Source organism: Antedon mediterranea, chromosome 9 (genome assembly GCF_964355755.1).
Source record: "Antedon mediterranea chromosome 9, ecAntMedi1.1, whole genome shotgun sequence".
NCBI classification, from domain to species: domain Eukaryota; kingdom Metazoa; phylum Echinodermata; class Crinoidea; order Comatulida; family Antedonidae; genus Antedon; species Antedon mediterranea.
Window position 1 is genome coordinate 20,466,195 of NC_092678.1, and position 21,317 is coordinate 20,487,511.

The following is a 21,317-nucleotide window of genomic DNA, read 5'->3' on the forward strand; positions in this document are numbered from 1 at the left end:
TATCTTTTTGTTCGTATCAAAACAATGAATAATGCCATAGTTCTAGCGTTTGTAGGGTTTTGTAAATGTTTTTAAGTCAGTATTTTATGGTACACAAAATGCGGTACCATCTAACGACGTTTATTGCCAATAAAAACCATAGAAAAAACTCTCTGTTCTAACAGTATAATGCATTGACAAAGTATTAATTAGCATAAAATGTATACAAGTATTTAGATCACAGTGCATTTCCTGGTGAATTTTACCTTGATATTTCGCGTGTCTTACGGCGTTCTTTGTATAACGGCACCATGGGCGTGCCATAGATTGGTGGTGTTTGTAAATCTCCGTCACGCGATGGTTCTGAACGTGGGGGGGAGGCCTAGCTATGGTTTAAAGTACGAATTTTCACGTATAGAAGATCAGCAATAAGAACACGTAAGTTTCTATTATATTATTTACCGTTCACACCGTTATTAAAAGCCCAACTTTATGCATTTTATAGCCTGGGTTAGGCTAGCCCAGCCATGCCTACATTCTAGGCTAGGCATAGTTTGTTTATACCTATTTCCACACGCGACACAGCGATAGCTGTATCATATAGTTATGTGATGTGCTCGAAGTCGTTTCGACCTACTATGAGTATCCATATTATGATTACGTGTTATTATCTTTGGGCCTAGATCTTAACGAATTAGATGGCTAATTTATATATTGATAAACTATTCTATGCCTATATGATCGAAAATATTGATTTAAAAACATGATTAATTGTAAAGTTATCAATATATAACATGTGTTACTTTATTTTTCAGAGATTATTACAAATTTAGTATCTGTAGGCTAAGTAAGGATGGCAGCAAAGGAAAATGATTCACCCTCCCCTGCTTCTAAAAAAGGAAGTCTTGAACATAGATCTTGTCTTAGAAGATTAGAATTTGCTTGCAAAGAAAGTAAGTTTTGGAACATTTTAATTTGATTCATATCTAATCTATATATTTGTGTTGTTTTCCTAATGAAATAACACAGTAAGAATTTCATTATTATCACAGTATATTAATTATAGTACTGACAGTAGGTACACTTAAAATACTGTAAATATCCATCCCATCATGCAGCATGCTACAGAAACATGCCTATAATATCCCATCATGCACCATGCTACAGCAGCACGCAAAGTCATGACACATTAACTTCAATAGCAAGTAACTTTTTTCTTTACATTTAACAAAAATGTTTTAAATTGTTTCAGGTCCTTTTGTAAAGTTCATGCTGAAATCTATGGAAGCACACGGATGGTAAGTACTGTAATTTACTTCACTGCAGTTACTGCAGTAACTATATTGCTGTAGATAACCTGTTTTAGTAATATGCAATTATGTAACTAACTTTTTTTTGTAAACATAAACTAAAAAATGTGGTTACTGCAGTAACTGCACAGTAGAATCATTTTGACATTATCCTCAAGTACTGTAAACAGTATAATGCACTTGTCACTATACGACCCCCGGGAGAGTTGCCTCATTTGTCCGATGTGCGTCATACCTTATAAATACAATGACGCACCCCTGTGTCAAAAGTGACTTACCTTTAGTTGACCATGACGCACCAATTTAGACGCATTGTGACTTGTTCATGGTATTGTGGTGGTACACACCATTGTTCATAGATGTGAAGTACTCTACCATAGGTTGGGTTTTTTGATGCAACCCTGCGTCAATAATTGTTTGTAAATGACGCACCTCTCCCGGAGTCGTATAGTGGGTCATACAATTTAAGTGCATAATGCTTACCAAGTTGTACGAATGATTAATTTAATTTTTGTCTTTTCAGTCCTGTGAACATATCTCGGCACATTTCCTGCGAAAAATGCCCCGAGGACAGTATTATCAATGGCGGATTTGATCCTTCAAATGGACAGATTGTACTCTGCGAAAACAGGGCGCCATCACAGCGTGTTGTTAGCACATTACTCACTCACGAACTCATTCACGCATTTGATTTCTGTCGTGCTCACGTAGAGTGGGACAACTTAAAGCATGTTGCCTGCACAGAGGTAAGTTTTTTTTAAATCTTTTGTGTAAAAAAATATGCTTATACTGTATCTATATCACAGTATCACAGCCAAATTATGTGATACAGTATGTGTCACATGGGATGCCTGTATCATAAGCTTAACCCTAACAAGCACTACATTTGGTGACACTATTACAGAATGTGCCTACTGTATATACTGGACTCATGATGGCATATGTGAAGATACAGTATATAGTACAGATAATCGGGTTGATTTTTTTAAAGGCCATTTATTAATAGATTATTTCATTTGTGAATTTTCAGTTGTACTTGTTTTTGACCTTTAACCTCTGATCTATTTGCAGATTCGTGCTGCTAGTCTTAGTGGAGATTGTTCGTTTGTTAGCCAGAATGTCTATAGTCACAAATTTGGTTTCAAGAAACATCATCAGGTGCTTTTATAATTTTTAGATTTTAAAATACTGTAACTCAGTATCTCAAACAAATACTGTAATAGAGCGTCACATATGTATCACATGTGACACCTGTATCATAAGCTATTAAGCCTAAACCTAGTTTAACATACTACAGTCGCCATACTGTATGATGCATATGTGACACTTTATTTTAAAATCTGCCTATGATACTAGACAGATGTGGAGATAAAGAATTGTATAGAATATTGTGTGACTATGAATTTTTTTATATAAATTTCTTTAAATATTTACATATATGTTGCAATTATTCATATTCGATAGGCTATACACAAACAATTCACAAACAAAAGGAAAACCATATGTGTGATTATCTTTCGTTTCTTTCTTTAGAATTGCGTTCGGGAACGTGCAATGAAATCGGTTATGTCGGTGCGGAATATATCTAAAGAAGACATTGACAAAGCGATGGACGACGTGTGGGATATATGCTTCAACGATTTTGAACCGTTTGACAAAATACCAAGAAACAAAGAAGAAGTTAAACGTATGTCACGTCAAAAATACAATTATGATTTATGACATATAGTTACTTAGAAATATTGTTAATTTATGAATAAATTCTGATTTATACAAAGAATGTTTGTCGACAATTTGTGTTGTGTCTTGTTTTATATGTTAAACAGTTAAATTGAGAAGATTTCTATTGAATCCGTTTTTTTAAATTAAAGAATTGAAGAAAACATATTCAATATTGCAAGATTCTACTCATCCCATGCATAATGTATTTGAGGTGTTACGTAGCGGTAGATGTTAACGGTCCATCATCTCTTGTACAAATAGGTTTCGTAATAATTGTTTTTGTTAGTTTTTCATTTATCTGTTTTTCTATATCTTAGAGCAAACAAAATTTCTATGTATATTTAATATGATTGATGATTGATTGAAATATATATTTATACTGGGTAACCTCTAAAGTCAAAGACTGGTCTCCCAGAGGGCCCAGTTATGATCAGTGGCTGTGATGTACTAATACACCGGGGTAACCCCCTACTCAACTCGAACTAGGTCTTTTAAAGTGCACACGAGCTAGATGTGTACACTGGTTTATAGTCTAGGACAAAAATCTGAAAAGATGCTTAGAAATCAAGTTAGGGGGAGCGGAATGTTAGAGGCTGTCAACATAGCCAGATATCCTAATTAAACCGTTCTGATCACTCTAAGCCCTGTTGACACTTAATTTTTTGCCTCGTATTGAAATGGCGGCCATTTTTATATAAAATGTGGATAAAATCAGATCTAAATAAGGTAGATACACAATCTTGGTGTCTAAACACATGTACTTCAGACACGGAATCCATTAGGCCTTGTTGACATTTCAGTTTTGGCCTCGTATTAAAATGGCAGCCATTTTGAAAAATGGCCACCAGTTTAAAAATACAAAATCTGTAATCATTTGATTTAATTATATTTTTAATTGTGCTATGACATTCATTAAAGTAAATTTTCGATGCTGAAAACTTTTTTCTATGGACTACTTCAGTAAGTACTAAGTATATACAATTAAATTACACAAATGAAACGTTTTCTTTTTTACATAAATCATAAGTCTAACAGAATATACACAATATGCTAATTCTAAATAATTTTTGGAGTTTTACAAAAAAAAGTTTTTAATATTTCAATTATTAAAACTTATAAATTTGAAATCAATTATAATGTATTAATTAATATAATTAATGTATGGTTATATGGTTTTTCCTTCATTATTCACCGACCATATATATATATACAGAATGTAGTAAGTACTACTACTAATAATACAATTATTATATAACACAATATTTTGATTTAAGTAATGCAACTTCTGTAAGATGCGGTCTCCCCACTTTTGAATAAAAGGCGCAATTTTAAAAAATCAATTTGATATTGAAGTCGGTCTATTCACAAAATGTTGCGTAACACAACTTTGGGAGTTCTAATTGGTGGGGTTTAATCATGTGTGACAGTCCATAAAATTATCAATATATTTTTTTTGAAAATATGGACAGTTATCTTAAACGCCACACACTACCATACTCATATTAATTCAATAAACATATTTTTTATGTTTTTAATATACTTCTACATTTCCAAGTGATTTTTATTTCCTATATAGTTTTTATTTCTTACACTGTAGTATTTATAGGATTCTTTATTTTTACAATTTAACATTTCTGTTTTAACAAAACACTTCGATCATAGGGAAAGACTAAACTGCAAATGACATAATAATACTACCTTAACATGGTCAATATATTAACAATAATAATACATTTGGACTTTTATGATCATACATAAAGCCTCTATGCGCTTCAAAATAATGCTGAATCTATTTATTGTATATTTTTAACCAGTGAATTACAGTAGTTCAGCACTGAGAGTGGCGTAACACTGAGGCCTGTGGTTTAGGGATTCTAGGTGGCCCTCCAACACTGGAGGACTTCGGTGTTTTTAGCCTTGTTCCCTCTCAGGGGCCCCCAAAGCTCCTGGGCTTAGTCGTTGTGCCACTAAACAATGACTAATACATACTGAAAGATACCATTACACATTATTACAGTAACTACACAGTACTTTAGTTAATTTTTATCTACACCAACTTATTAATTCTTGCATACAACCAGGGTTAGATAATGCTAAATAATTTTTTTTTTATCAATCTGGCAAGTTTTCAATCATATTGATCAAGTATTACAGAAGATGACATACTGTAAAGATCTATAAATGAACATAATTAAATAGTAATTTATTTTCTAGGAAAAGAATATGTTATAAACTAAATTACCCCTTAAATATCTTTTAGTTATTCTATTTGATCATTTTAATTTCTACAGTAAATCGATCAATTTTCTTTTCCTACACAAAATTTAATAAACAAATAATAATAACCCTTTTCCATATTGTGTTTTATTTTGTTAATACAACTTAAATATAAATGTCTTTAAAATTAAAGTATACATAAATAAAGACATTATTATTAGTAATTAATTGTTAGTAAACAATTACAATCATGTTTTAAAATTTATATCCCCGGTTTTTTTGTTTTCAATTGTCAATTTTTAATGTTTGCAGCAAATTAAACATAACTGTACTTTAATAGTAATTATGCAATTATTTGATATTTAATAATTTTATTATACCTTTGCTTGTTTATATTTACAAGGCGCGTTTTTATTTGCTTTCTGGATGTGTCTAAACATTTTAAAAAATAAATAAATAAAATATAATTTTTGCTAGTGAATGAAAACTTCTTGAGTCAGAGGATCGTTCAACCGTTTCGATATTTGCAGGACTTCTATTGGATGCAATCGATCACATGAATCTGCAGTGTGTCTATATCTGGAAACAAGTTTTGGCAAACAGGACACTTGAATTCTTGCGCCTGTCAAAGAAAAACAAAAATGGCTGTTCAAATGTTTTCCTAACAATCCTGGTTATCATTAACATTTTCATAAATTGATTTTATCTTATCTTTCTGAAGTTATGATTCTTAGACACCATAATTACAAACTTTCGCAAAGTACTGTAGAGTACTGTACCTTTTCTATATAACTTATTTCTATTTCATTTACTAATGTTGCCCAAAAGCTCTGCTAATTTTTCTGGCTGTTTTGCCTTATCGTTTTGATTTTGCTTTTATTTTGTATCTCCATTGAGATCCAGCCACTGATACCAACAGCATTGTCATTTTTTCCAGTAATTTGCCTTTATTATTATTATTTCTATAATAGGCGGTTGTATTTTCTTGACAAATACATGCATTTTTATGTTAAATAGCAGCTCTTACAACCTGTGAAAAGTGGTGTTGTGTCTAATCACCCTTGCAAAAATGTTCTATAGAACATTTTATAGAGCTCTTTGCTATTCTATAGAACATTTCTATAGAAATATATTTCAATTTCTATAGAAATTATTGTGTCTATAGAATGTCTTTTTTCTTTTCTATAGAAAATCTAATTGTATTGAATTTCTATAGAACCAGTGGTTGGGTACTTCTTATGTACTGATAAACAGAGTGGTTGTTTTACCAGTGGTCGGGTAAATCTTATGTTATGATATTAAGATGGTTGTTTTACCAGTGGTTGGGCTGTTCCCATGTGGTAATTACCACCAACAGGGTGTGGATAATAGTCTTCCTGTCTTCCATAAGTCTGACCAGAAGCAGGTGCGATTGTATGCTGGGGGTAACCATGCGCGGTTTGCACTCCTCCATATTTACGCTGTAGATCCTCTAAGGCTTGCATATTAGCCGGACTTTGGTCTTCCGTCAACTGTTCCATTTCTCTCTCTTTCATTTTAATAACTTCCAAAAGATTTTCTCTTTCGCTGTGTGCTGTCTCTCTGGCTTGTCGCTCGGCTTCAAAATCGGCCTTGTACACCTCTGCCTTTAAAACAAATAACAAGAATTAGTAGAGAATTGGTAGAAAAACTGGAAACAGTAACATTTAATTAACCCAACATTTTCATAACAACCTCGCCTTGACCAAACTTAAGCTCTGTCTACACTATCAAACTTTATGACAAAAAAAATTCAATGTGGCCATACTGTATGGAAAAGATGATGTCATATCACTACCATATTTGGGGCATATTACTACCATATTTGGGCAAATCACTACCATATTTGAGCCAATTTTTTTGGTTTGATAGTATAGACAGAGCTTTACAGTACGTCCTCCCGCCATATATTTAATTTATTTACCTGGGCAGCCAATGCAGAACACTTGTCTTCTAATTGGTTTTTCATTCCTTGCAACTCTTTGATGTGAGTGTCTTTCCTCTCGTGGGCTTCTTGGCTTTGCACCAACCTTATTGTTATGTCGTTTAATGCCTACACAAATAATAAAAATAATTTGGGGTTAAAATAAACAAAGTAATTGCCTACATAAATAACAACACACATTTGGGATAATATAAACAAATTAATTGCATTTGTTGTCGTTAGCTAGGTGTGGTTAATTTTACGCCTAGTTTCCTACAAGTTTGTCCTCAAAGACAGGCAAGAATTATCACCAAATGACTTTTGGTATAAGATGTTTTTGAAATGGCTACCTCCTGACATAAATGTTGTGAAGACCAACTCGTAAAAGAGCTTCTAAAAATTATTTTACTGCAGTTACTGCAGTAACTGTTTCCTCTCTAATTATTTAGCAATCCTTTTTTTTAGTATATATATTGTATTGTTAATTGCAGTTATTAAAATTGCCTCATACAGGTACATTACTGCAGTAAAAATACCTAGTTACTGCAGTAATAAGTGTTCAGATTATTTGAATGTTTAAGTACTAAACGTATATGCCAGTAAAAAAAATCTTAATACCTGCTCGTCAACTGCATTCTGTTTTACATCTTGATATAATTCTTGAAATTCTTGGCATTTACTTAGAAGGTTGTTTCTTTCATCGCTAAAATAATATTTACACATTTAATATTAATTTACATCTAAAGCTTTATCTACATCAAACGTTATGTTAAAAAAAAATTATGTGATGTGCTCATATATGGACATATTTGGGCACATCACACTTTTTTGTCAAACTAGTTTGATAGCGTAGACAGAGCTCAAGGTACAGTACTAATGAAGAAGTATGGTGAAACACTGGACACTATTCTGATAAAAAATGTTCTTTTTTTTTCCTAATAGAAAATCTGGTTTTTGACAAGTTTTCATTTGATATGGTAGGATATTCTGGGTGAGTTTTTTCTTTATTACAAACTGTTACTTCCACATAGTATAGAAATATCTCATTAGCTGCAAACATATTGGTATAAAATTGGCTTATATTTGCCTACAAGTGCAAGTTCTCTTTTTAAACACAGCCAGCCAATTATTAGTACTGACGGCCAACTTCAATTAACAAAAAAACCATGTCTACTTACATAACCAAGTATAGGTCTTTTTCGAGACGTTTAACTTCGTTATTAAGACGCTTAACTTCATTGTTAAGACGATCAATGATAGCTGTGTCTTGCATACTTTGGTTGTAATGTTCACTATCTAAAACAGAATTCTTCATCTCCAGACTTTTAATTCTGTGTTTCAATTACAAAAATCATTTTATTTTTAAATTCAATGCGACAAACTTGGTTTAATACAGCAATATAACTCATCTTTACTACTAGTAGTTGACTCTCCTTATACAGGACTCTGAAAAATGGAAACTCTCCCAAAACCAAAAAGTCCCAAATTCTTGTTTACCGTTGCAACCACATTTGGAATACTAGACTACAGTATGGAAAACCAGACATATACAAGCCAAAGAGTGTCTGGTATAAGGAAAGTCTTCTTTAGACATACAGTCCAATTCCTGTAACTGCCTTCTTTCTTCCCTGACAACAGTGCATTGATACCTGACTCATTATCCCTATGACACACCCATGACCTCCCCATGACCTCACTGACAAAGAAAGAATACAATCAATGTCAGAAGACGCTGATAAAAGGTCAGAGTTTGAAGATAAATGCCCAGAAAGATGAGGAAACACATCTTGTGATGGGCGAGCCTTAAAAAAGAGATTTAAAAAGATATCTAGTGCATACCTTTCATTTTTCTTCTCCACCTGTTTGTTAGCGTTGGCTACTTGAGCATTCATTTCTGAGAGTTCCCTCATTAGATGCATCACCTGTCCTCTTAAGGCACGCATGTTCTCTCCAGTACTTTGATATCGTGGTTCCTATATTATGAGAAATAGACCCTGGATTACCACACAATTCTTAGTTGTATACTGAATAAAGAGGTATAGGTACCTCAACATACAGTATAGCCATAACATCGGCACAGGTTCAAGACTTTCCTTAAAGTAATACTGACCTTAGCCTCTTCTAGTTCTCTAGAAAGGTTGTCTAGTTTCTTATTCAGTTCTTCCACAGTTAGCTCATGTTCTCTTTCTCTCTTGGTCATTTCTTTGTCAAGATTACTGCTTTTGTATTCCAGTCTACTTTGATTTCTAATCATTTCCATCTCAAGATCGTGGCATTTCTTGGATTCGTTTCTCAGTTTTTCCTGTAGACTAGAACATTTTTCTCTTTCCGTTTTGAAGAGCATCATCAAATTCTGTACTGTTTCATCATTTGATTCCTTCTTGTAACTCTTAACACCAGTACTTGGAGCACTGCCAACCAAGACTTCTGTAGACTGAGTTAAAGTTTTAGATGATGGCGGTGACTTCACAGTTACTTCTGGTATGTTTGCAGATTGTTGCTGGTGAGAAGTCTGACTCTTCACCAGTTCATCCTTATCCATCTGAACTTTGTCATAGTTTGCACGGAGTCTTTCAAACTCTTTTGACTTCTCTTCCTGGATGTGTTGATACCTAAGAACAGAAGCCTTCAGAGCATCGATCTCTGTCTGGTTCTTTGAATGCATATTTTTCATGCTTGCAAGATCTTCTGTCAACTGAGTATTCAGCGATGTCATTTTGCCGAGTTCATTTTTCATCGATGCAACATTGTCTAGGGAGCTTTCTGGCAATGCACTTTCTGATGTTCCATTTGATGTTTCTGTTGATTCTGAGATCTGCAATAGCAAAGTAAAATAGTAATACTTGTAGTACAAATAATAAATAAATAAATAATTGTAAATGTCCAATTAAAATAAATCATTTTTATTTCTTTCGACGAGTTAACATTCAACTACGACCCATGCCGCATTAAAGAATAATTAATTTAAATGAGTTTTGTCCTACCATGTTTGGAGAATGTTGAGCTAATTTCATTTCCGATAACTGTTTGGCTATCAAGTCGATCTGTTCATCTTTACATTTTAACTGTTCGCTCATCTCCGCAACCAATGCGTTTAACTTGGTCATTTCTTCGTCAGTTGTGCTTGTTTCTTTTCTCTCCTTCTGTGTTCCGACCTCTTCAACAGTTTCTGTATTGCTTGTGTCTAGCTTATCTGTCTCTATTTCGTCTTTGATTTGTAATGAGATATGCTCAAGGACTTTTTTATATTTTGGATCTTTTTCCTAAAAAAATGTTTGATAGTTCAAATTATTTGCCCTAAAGGAAATTCATGTTAACATACAATTGTTCGAAATTAGTTAAAGGTTATTAACACAGAAACAAACTGTATATGACTATGTTTTACTATTAGCATCCACCTACAGTTAAGAGGTTTCATAGGAAGGGAACATAGTTCTGGTGAATAACATTCTAAAATAGAATTCAACCAATCAATGAATTATAAACAATATTTTGAATTTTCTTTATTTGGTGGTTAAGATGCTTAGCTACCGATCACAGGGTCATGGGTTCAAATTCTGTCAGATGACAGGATTTTTTCTCATGACAACAACTCCACTCGAACCACAGACTTGCCACTTTAAGGAAGGCAGTGAAATAACTCACAAATCGCAAGCTTTCCTTGGCAATCTGCCAAAAATGAGAATTTTTTTTAAACGAAAATAATTTAAGATCTAAAACTAGTCAAGGACATACTTGAGTTTTATAAAAGATTGTTGAAATTTAATGTTACGTTTGAACAAAAAAAAAATTAATTGTGGTTGTCATTTAATAATCTGTACAGGAGGTGACTACATCCGTTTGTAACTCTTTAAATATTGCGCAAGAATTCAATGGCGTGTTTTTGTATATTAAACCATACTTGTTGGTCCTTGAGGCATAATTAATTGGCAGAACACCAGCATACAGGTAGTTACTGCAGTAACATGACATGGATCTGCCAACCAATTATTTGTGATTTTTTGTTACGAATAATTTAATAATACTTTTTTATATTTTTAATGTTTTTTATGCGTGCATTATGTATTTTTATACCGCTTTGTATAGCATTATAGTACTTTTATATTTGAATTTCTTAGTTTGGATTGTCAGGCAAGCTGGCTATAATAATTGAGTTTACTTTTGACGTCCATAGCCGACGACGAAATTCTTTTCTTATCTTGTATGTTATTGTATATTGTTATGGCTTAATAAATGAATGAAAAAAAAAAACCATTCATTTCAAAGGCCTAACTTAAGCTCAGGGTCAAACGGGTTGTTTTCATTTTCTTGTTATTTAAAACAATTTTGTAAAAATGAAAATGAATACACAGAAATCTTCCATTTTTCAATACATAAGTATTATTAATTAATTAAAAAATATATACCCTTTCAATAATTTGCCCGAGTTGTTCCAAGATTGATTCAATACGTTGTTTATAGCTGTCATTTTCTTTTCTTAAATTCAGAATCATCTCCTTTGCTTGTTTGAACTTTGCGTCAAACACTTCTACATTTTTTTCCTGATTAATTCTCATCACCTTTGTTTCTTCTATTCGTTTAATGAGACACAGATTTAGTTTCTGTAGTTGTTCTAAAAAATAAAAGCGTTTTCATTTAAATACATTATTTTTGTTTTAAAGCCAACTACATCTACTAGTCATTCTCTTTTCTAACAGTTCCTACGATTAGAGAATGTCCTTGTCATTCTCTTTTCTTATCTGATTAGATGAGATTTTGTTCCCTTCTCTAATCATTTCCAATGATTGGATGAGATTTTGTTTGTGTGTGTCATCGTCATGGAGAGTTCGTCATAGGGATTTTCTTACCTTTAAGATTGGCATTTTCTTCTCTCAACATTTCCCATGATTGGATCAGATTCTGTTCATCTATATTCGTGTGATGGTTCTCAGATAAGTGCTCTTCATTGATATCACCCACTAGTGGCTCCTTAGAGTAATTCAAAACAACAAAATCATTTGGAATGCTGGACAAATTTGCCTCAAACATCTGTTGATTTTCACCATCGTTATCCATATTTCTCTATTACTGTAAACAAAAAATTCAGTAGTATTGATAATATATTATAATTTCATTTCAAAATGTTTTCTTAATTTATGACGTACTGTATACAATACAAACATTGGAAATAGTTATGAAAGTTAAAAAAATCAATACTGGTAAAAATGAAACATTGAAAGAAATTTATTCTCGGATGGAGCAGTGACCTCAATATTGTAAAAGAGATATAGCTATAATTAGATCATTAACTTTCTGAATATTAATATATGCCAAATTTTAGAGTAGGCCTGTTGCAATACAGTTTCACCAAACTCTGTTTACATTTAAAAAGGTCAAAGCAGACTGACTGATTGCTTAATAATGGTGATGATGTAATATACACAGCAGCAAATTTTGATTTTAATCTTTGGAATTAAACAAACAATACTGTAAGTTTCATATATGATTTGTCCTAAACCTAGACTACATAGGCCTAGTCGTTATTGGATTATTAAATTCTATATACAGTCTATTACTTCTTGTCCAAAAAAAAGTACCATAAGAAATGCTTATTAGAATCAATACAACTTAATGAAATAGATACCAATTAAGTTAGCTAAGTATAAACTTATATGCCTTCTTCCTAGTACGTTTAGTAAGAATTACAATGTGTTAAATAGTCTAGGGCCTCCTAGGCCTAGCCTAGGCCTTCGGCTAGGCCTAGCTAGCCTAGCCTATATTAATCAGGGAATTTCCCGCAACAGGCACCGGTCAGTAAATCCGTGCGTCGCGTGAGGCGTAGGCCTATCCTAACTTTAAAACACTGCAAAAACTACCTACTTCTTACCTGTATATTAAGCTATAAATGTAGTATTATGTTTAACATCCTTCTTTATTGCTCTCCGCTACAGAAATACGATTTGGTAATTTCTGGATTTCTAAAATACACAATTGGAAATTCCAGAATCTAATTGAGTAATCTGTGTACGTGTGTGACGATGATTTTGATGATAATAATAATAACGTCAGGCATCAATGATTTTGCTTTTAAAAACTAAAGGTGGCGTCCTATTAGTAAACGTGTTGAGCATATCACGTGACTCTCTTTTCTGTCGGCTACTGATGGGTAGCAGAAGGTTCTGGTTTTCTTCGTAATTAGAAGTCAAAATTTAACAAAATACAGGCATTTTCTTCATACTTTTTATAATTGGTGGTGTTAAATATGGGTAAGTACCTCTATTGATGTTAATATTTTATGATTTTTTTCAATTTATAGTTGTGTTTTTTTAGTTTTTATCAGTTGATTTTCTCGTTTGTGGTAACTTCTGGTGGCGTTCAAAAGTGACACGTCGCACAAACGCAGTTTTGACCGTTCACTGCCGGTAGTCTAGGCTTAGTGGTTTAAAGGCCTAGGCTAAGTTAGATTCAATTAAAATGACCAATTTAACTGTTCATCAATAATACATTACTAGGCCTAGGCTTTGTAATGTATGTGATTCCATGCATTTTTAAAAGTTCTATTTATAATAATTTAATTATCAAACTTTGATGTTGTTGAAGGAACAATTTTTGTTTAACACATTTTCTATTTTGAAAAGAAATGTTATATTTACTACATATTTTTTTTCTATTTAACTGACATTTAATTTAGAATTAGGCCTAGCCTCTCTAGGGCCTAAGTTATTGTCTTGTTTAAAAAACTTATCTTATTTTTATTAGCCTAATATTAATTATTATTACATTTTTTTTTATAACCGTATGCCAATTAACAGGGCTTTAAAACCCATATATGTGTATATTTATTTATTTAAATTGGTTTATAGGCAATTCAAATGTTACCTAGGCCTAGGCTAGGCCTACTTTAAAATTGACCACCTGAACTGATAATTGAAAACAACATATGGTGGAACAAAACCTTAAATAAACACAAATGGGCAAGCTGTTTCATTCTATAATAATGAAGAACTATGTAATCCATTTAAATATACTTAGATCCTAATTTAGGATTTATTTTCAGGCTATATAAAAGAAGCTATTTAACAATAGATTGCTAGGGTTATTATCTGGATGAATACTAACTAACTACAGGTACAGCTTTTGTAACAATTCTTATTGTGAAACTTTTATTTTACAGTGAAATTTTTGGAAGTGCTGAAGCCTTTCTGTGCTGTATTGCCAGAAATTTCCAAGCCCGAACGAAAGGTATAATTCTTGTAATTTTTATATTAAAAATATGTTCAATTAATATTATTAATAATTTTTTTGTATTTATACTATATATGCTCTATGTTCCAAATCCTGAGTTAAAATGCATCCTGCTTTTTAACCACACCCTCATTTTTAAGCCAAGCCAAATTTAATTAGGCTTTTGTGTAGTTTATTGTTATGGAAGCGATACCCACCTTTTTTCCAGGTCCAGAGGATAACATACACAGTGTAACACATACATTGATATGTTGAAATAGTTTCTAATTAAGAAAATAACTTTAAAATGTATGTTTCATTTTTCAGATTCAATTTAGAGAGAAAGTATTATGGACGGCAATTACGCTTTTCATCTTCTTGGTTTGTTGCCAGGTAAGAAAAATAAACAAACAACAAATATATTTTAATTAAAAAATTAAATAGAGTATAATCCACCAAAAACCTACAAGTTTGGTTTGGGTACCAAAGATTAATAGGTAGATGGCTGAATATTTAAAACATTCAAAAGTGATTTAGGCTGAATTATGCACCACTATATCTACTGTTTAACAGTATGTAAGCTCTGTCTACACTATCGCATTTTATGTGAAAAAAAAAAGTACCCATATATAAACATGATGTCATATCACTACCATATTTGGGCACATCACACTCTTTTTGCAAACTAGTTTGATAGTGTAGAGAGAGCTTTAAAAAGAACTGTATCAAAAGTAAACTTAAAAAACTAAAGAATGTGTCTATTATTTCAGATTCCATTGTTTGGTATTATGTCCTCGGATTCCGCTGATCCATTCTACTGGCTTAGAGTTATCATGGCTTCCAACAGGGGTAAGTAAGAATGCTTGGCTATTAGACGATTATTCCTGGTTCGATTATCTACAAAGTTTACTGCCTCAACTGAATACTTTTCTGCAGTACTAATGATTTGATTTACCTTTGCAGGAACTCTTATGGAGTTGGGTATATCACCCATTGTAACATCCAGTCTCATCATGCAACTGCTGGCTGGAGCTAAAATCATTGATGTAGGAGATACCCCGAAAGATAGAGCTCTTTTCAATGGTGCACAAAAGTGTAAGTATTTTCCAGATTACTGATTGCCTATTAGTAAAGGGTGATTCCCTTTTTTATTCCAAGCAAGAAAGGGGGAAGTTTTTCAGCTATGTATGATTTTATAGGATCTATACCAGTTTAGGTACAAACCTTACCTTACAGTCAGCAGTAAGTGAGGTTATAATCCTAGGCAGTGTGCTAAGTGAAACGGACAGGTAGAAAGCCTTAGACTATACTTTAGTACCAAATATGGTAGTGATATGACATCACCATGTCCATATATGGGCACATCACATATTTTTGTCACATAAAGTTTGATAGTGTAGACAGAGCTTTAGGCCTGGTGTAAGAATTCAAAGCTGGGTAACAAACTCACTCAACTTTACTTTTTTTCTAACAGGTAGATTGCTTGTAGGATTCCTTAATGTTATTTATTTATATTGTAATTCATGTATACCATGTTGTTAACATGAGTATATTTAATATCTTATTTATTTTTTACAGTGTTTGGTATGATCATTACTATTGGTCAGGCTATTGTATACGTTATGACCGGAATGTATGGAGATCCAAGTGATATTGGTCTCGGAATCTGCATGCTCATCATGATTCAGGTATGGAACGCACTTATTCTCGATCCATGTATATATGCGCTCCAGCAGTTACTACAAAAATATATTACAATGCTTTTGTAGTACAAAAAGGAGGGCATGATTTCAGAAAACTCCTAGCCTAGGGCTATCCCAAAACACTGTCAAGATGGTTGTATAAAAATCGCTTTGTCCCTGCTTTTGTTGAGTTTTGTTCTTTGGCATAAAGCCTAACATACATATTAATATATTTATTATTATATAATTATTTAATCTTTTGTTCTTTACAGTTGTTTGTCGCTGGTCTCATTGTATTGTTGCTCGACGAGCTCCTACAAAAAGGATACGGACTTGGTTCAGGAATCTCACTTTTCATTGCTACTAATATTTGCGAAACCATTGTATGGAGGGCGTTCAGTCCAGCGACAGTTAACACCGGAAAAGGTAAGTCCATCCAACATTGTTTTGATCTTCAAATTGCACAAACGGAATAATTGTGCTTTTGGAAATACTTAATGCAAGAATGAGTGTACTGTGTTACCAGAAACCTTGTCAAAACATATTCCTCAAATTATTTCGTCGTTGTTACTTGACAGTGTGTTTAACTTAAAGTTAACATGTAAAAGGTAGCTCATACAAAATATATACCAACACATTGGATATTTTGTTATACGGCTATATGCCATTTTCTCCTGCAGATCCGCTTACGTTTTTTGGCTTTTTTAATGCCATTACAACTATATAATGCAGGTATATTATCACTGGTTGGATTAGCTTGTTGGACTGCTATTTCAGTTGGCACATTTCAACCTCGCATCTTACCAACAGAAAAATTATCTTCACATATTTTGTATGCAGAATTATTATTATTAATTAAATATCTGTTATAAAATGTATTTAATCAACTATTTTATCATTGAATTTGTCTTTACAGGAACTGAATTTGAGGGCGCAGTTATTGCATTGTTCCATCTATTAGCAACACGTACAGATAAAGTACGCGCCTTACGAGAGGCATTCTACCGACAGAATTTGCCGAATCTGATGAACCTCACTGCAACCATTCTTGTATTTGCGATAGTAATATACTTCCAGGTGTGTGAATCAATTATTCAGGGTTGTTGAGTAATAAAGCTCTGTCTACATTATCAAACTTTATGCGACCAAAAAAATGTGATGTACCCATATATAGACATGATGATGTCATATCGCTACCATATTTGAGTATATCACTACCATATTTGGGAACATCACACTTTTTTTTTGTCAAACTAGTTTGATAGAGCTTTATTACACACATCATTGATATATGGCCCTTCTCCTGCAGATCCGCTTACGTTTGTTGGCTTTTTCAATGCCATTACAACTATATAATGCAGGTATATTATCACTGGTTGGATTAGCTTGTTGGACTGCTATTTCAGTTGGCACATTCCAACCTCGCATCCTACCCACAAAAAAAATACATATAATTATATTTATTATATTATGTATATAACAGTTGTTTCCCTTTAATTATGTTTTGTATATCAAAAATTGTATTTTGTACTTTTAGGGCTTCAGAGTCGATCTACCAATCAAATCTTCTCGTTACCGTGGACAATACAGTTCTTATCCAATCAAATTGTTTTATACATCAAACATTCCCATCATTCTGCAGAGTGCTCTGGTTTCTAATCTTTATATTATCTCGCAGGTAAGGAGTTTTTTTACCTCTTTTCTTGCTTTTACTATCAAGTGAAGCATGTTCTTCTATGTAACCCAATGTGCTAAACTAAATTATTTATGTCATCGAAGAGGTCTTTCTTGACGCACCATATTAAGAAAATCCAAATACAAAATAATGTATTGTTATTAATTGAATTTTTTCCCCAATTTTTCAGATGTTGGCGGCAAAATTCAGTGGAAATATTTTTGTAAATTTCCTAGGAACATGGGCGGTAAGTTATATTTGTATTCAACATTAAATGTTATTAAACTCTGTCTACACTATCATACTTTATCTGGCAAAAAAATGTGATGTGCCCATTTATGGACGTGATGTCATATCACTAACATATTTGAGCATATCACTACCATATGTGGGCACATTTTTTGTCAAACTAGTTTGATAGTGTAGACAGAGCCTTAGAAAGATATCATTTGCATTGCTCCTGGGAAATAGAGACAAAGTGTACCCCTCAATACAAACAGATATAGATACAGATCTTTTATTGTCATAAAAACCAAAAAAGTACAGTACGAAATTGAAAATGAAAATTCTAATTGTCTTATCTAGGTTTGTTTTTATTAAATACACTGACTGCATTAGACATTAGACTTGTTTACCAAATTAAAGAATAAAAATAATAATATATACAGTAAATAAATTAATAATAAATTTTATTTTACTCAACAGGATTCAGGAGATGGCGGTCCGGCACGGTCTTTTCCTATAGGTGGCATTTGTTACTATATGTCGCCGCCGGAGAACTTCAGTCACATGATCGCGGATCCTATCCACGCACTCATCTATATTGTCTTTATGCTGGGCTCTTGTGCCTTCTTTTCTAAAACTTGGATCGATGTATCCGGGTCATCCGCAAAAGATGTAAGTATGAAATCTTTATTTTTGTTAAGCATGTAAAAAATGAAATATTTGACGTTCTCTGTTATTGTAGATCTTTTTTATAAAGGGCGTGTTTCCTCAGCCAAAAAGTAACATATAAACTGCCTGTGGCACTCAAGGAAAATTTGGATAGATATCGGATAAATGTGATAATTTTAAACCTTTGACCAGAAGGACAAATTGTTGTGATTGGGCATCTGGTTGTTTGGTAATGACTGATCATGCGCACTTTATTGGTTAAAAAATGAACCGATAATTTTGTTTTGGCTGCGGAAACACGACGAAGAAAAAAATCATTCTGTGGTAAAAATGGATGATTTGGATTTGGACTCAAACCTACAACCTCCTGATTACTAGCCATGATCAAATCCATGAAAGCAGTGAATACTGTACCAACACTATCATTCAATCATCTGCCACAATATTTTTATTGTTTTGTTTATATTATCTTAGGTTGCTAAGCAACTCAAAGAACAACAAATGGTGATGCGTGGTCACCGTGAGAAATCTATGATACATGAACTAAACAGGTAGGCGTCTTATCCTTTATTTCATCCCCAAGGGACCGTGTTAACATTATTTTACAGAAGTTACTGCAGTAAAGGGATTTTGACATGATCCCTTAATACAATGTTCTGTGATCATTACTAATTCTTGTAAGTAAATCATTAATAATAAAGACTTGTTCCCGCTTTGACGTAACACAAGGACGTATCATGACGTGATGGGTTATCCGAACTGTCACTTGATTAATAAACTAACTCGTTGTGCGCATACGTTGTTGTGTTTCGTCCAAGTAGGAACCAAGATTTCTTCTGATACAAATTATATTTTATAAAAACAATTTGATAAAAATGTTTAAAAAAATTAATATTTTTGTTTCTAATTATGTAGATACATACCTACAGCAGCCGCATTTGGAGGTCTGTGCATCGGCGCCCTCTCAGTCATGGCTGATCTTCTCGGTGCTATTGGTTCCGGAACTGGTATTCTACTAGCTGTTACGATTATATACCAATATTTTGAAATATTTGTTAAAGAACAGAGCGAAATGGGCGGCATGGGATCGTTGCTATTCTAAAATTGACCAATAAAAACTATTCATAAGACTATTATAATTAGGGTATTTCCCTTATATTAATGTATGCGTACTGCATACATAATTAGGGAGTTGTTTTGTGTTGACATACTAATTAGGGGATTTCCCTATGCTATTATTTCACTCTCATTACTAACCCATTGATGTTTAGTTTTAGATGTTTCTTTTTAAATGTTTACCATCTTTTCGTTTTCACCATGTCAACTTTTCTTCGTTACCGACTCAGCTAAAAATGTTTCTGCAACATAACATGTAATATTTAAGATATTATTTCTTGCTCGGGATAATTATTTGAGATAGTAAAATTTTCATTCTAATCGGTAAAACAAATCTTCTCTATGGAAACGTTTTGCCATGTGGCCGACGACACGCCCGTAAGGATAGCCAGTCCTCCCTCCAAAATACTGTAAACAAATCAAAATAAATTTAATAATAATTTTACTTTAATATGCCCATTTTAGCACTACTTTACTTGTGTGTTATTCATGGCGTTGAGTAATTTTAAATATTGTTTAGTAATTAAATTCTTTTCCTTTAATTTTTTTGTTCTGTTCAAACATGAATTGACTTCCTTATTTAATAAATAATTTATTTGTTATGTTATTGTAAAATGTGCTACTTAAAAAAAAAAATTATCCCTACGCATATTTCTACCAATACTTATACGATCGCCATTTATATTCATGCGTTTATAAATTAAATTAAAAGAACAGAAAATGTTATATTTTTTGTGGAGTTGTTGGATATGAAAGTGATTTTAAAGAAAAAACAGGAATTAATGTTATGCTTTATACTATCTTCTTGCAAAATTAAATACAGTGTAAAAACTATAAGAATAATAGGTGGTCTGCTACTGAAGGTTGAGCCATCTAGTTAATTTCACGACAGTAATATATAGTAGTACTGTAAATGCTGTATGTATCAACAATTTATGGTTACAAAAGTCATGTTTGGAAATAAACTGATAACAAAGTTTTGAAATATGTTTTATGTTTATTCGTCCATATATGGACATGATAATGTCATCACTACCATATGTGACAATATTGCTACCATATTTGGACATATCACACTTTTTTGTCACATAAGGTCTGTCTACACTTTCAAACTTTGTGTGACAACAAAATGTGATGTGCTCGTATATGGACATGATGTCATATCACTAACCATATTTGACAATATCGCTACCATATTTGGGCATATCACACTTTTATTTTCAAACTCGATTGCTAGTGCAACAGACAGAGCTTAAAGAATTGTGTCGATATTTATTTTGTGCTTAAATTTCCATTTTTTTATTTTGAGGCGCAATTTATTTATTTCAACAATATTTTACAGGGTAAAGCCGAAGCTAATCAATAGGGGGACCCTCACAAAAATACAATATGACAAGACAAAAACAACACAATTAAACAATTAAAATAAAGCAACACAATAATAAACAACAACATCCCATGAAAAAAATGATTAAACAAGAAATATTTCTTACAAAAAACGCTGATCGACATTTTAAAATTAATCATTGTTCTTTCTTCAGATAAATTTATTAAAAAGATGTCCCTTAATCCCAAAA

The 21,317-nt window shown here is 32.6% G+C and overlaps 3 protein-coding genes across 3 annotated transcripts; 2 read left to right on the forward strand and 1 right to left on the reverse strand.

Annotated features, from left to right (window-relative positions):
* The first annotated feature begins 321 nt into the window (after positions 1–321).
* On the forward strand, positions 322–3,478 carry LOC140058589 (mitochondrial inner membrane protease ATP23 homolog). Its single transcript, XM_072104270.1, has 6 exons — positions 322–417; positions 795–932; positions 1,232–1,277; positions 1,813–2,035; positions 2,361–2,447; positions 2,823–3,478. The coding sequence occupies exons 2-6, from the start codon at positions 833–835 to the stop codon at positions 3,009–3,011; spliced, it is 645 nt and encodes a 214-aa protein (XP_071960371.1). The 5' UTR covers positions 322–417; positions 795–832; the 3' UTR covers positions 3,012–3,478.
* A 413-nt stretch (positions 3,479–3,891) lies between these two features.
* Positions 3,892–13,169, reverse strand: LOC140058585 (uncharacterized). The gene is made up of 11 exons (XM_072104267.1): positions 13,037–13,169; positions 12,018–12,237; positions 11,577–11,782; positions 10,155–10,433; positions 9,281–9,985; positions 9,010–9,143; positions 8,349–8,501; positions 7,789–7,873; positions 7,171–7,299; positions 6,545–6,853; positions 3,892–5,850 (listed from the first exon to the last, which is right to left on the reverse strand). The coding sequence occupies exons 2-11, from the start codon at positions 12,223–12,225 to the stop codon at positions 5,764–5,766; spliced, it is 2,295 nt and encodes a 764-aa protein (XP_071960368.1). The 5' UTR covers positions 12,226–12,237; positions 13,037–13,169; the 3' UTR covers positions 3,892–5,763.
* A 113-nt stretch (positions 13,170–13,282) lies between these two features.
* LOC140058586 (protein transport protein Sec61 subunit alpha-like 1) lies at positions 13,283–20,725 on the forward strand. Its single transcript, XM_072104268.1, has 13 exons — positions 13,283–13,415; positions 14,324–14,391; positions 14,701–14,766; positions 15,144–15,222; positions 15,337–15,468; positions 15,952–16,061; positions 16,328–16,481; positions 16,972–17,132; positions 17,593–17,733; positions 17,921–17,977; positions 18,436–18,627; positions 19,099–19,175; positions 19,540–20,725. The coding sequence occupies exons 1-13, from the start codon at positions 13,412–13,414 to the stop codon at positions 19,724–19,726; spliced, it is 1,428 nt and encodes a 475-aa protein (XP_071960369.1). The 5' UTR covers positions 13,283–13,411; the 3' UTR covers positions 19,727–20,725.
* Positions 20,726–21,317: the final 592 nt, after the last annotated feature.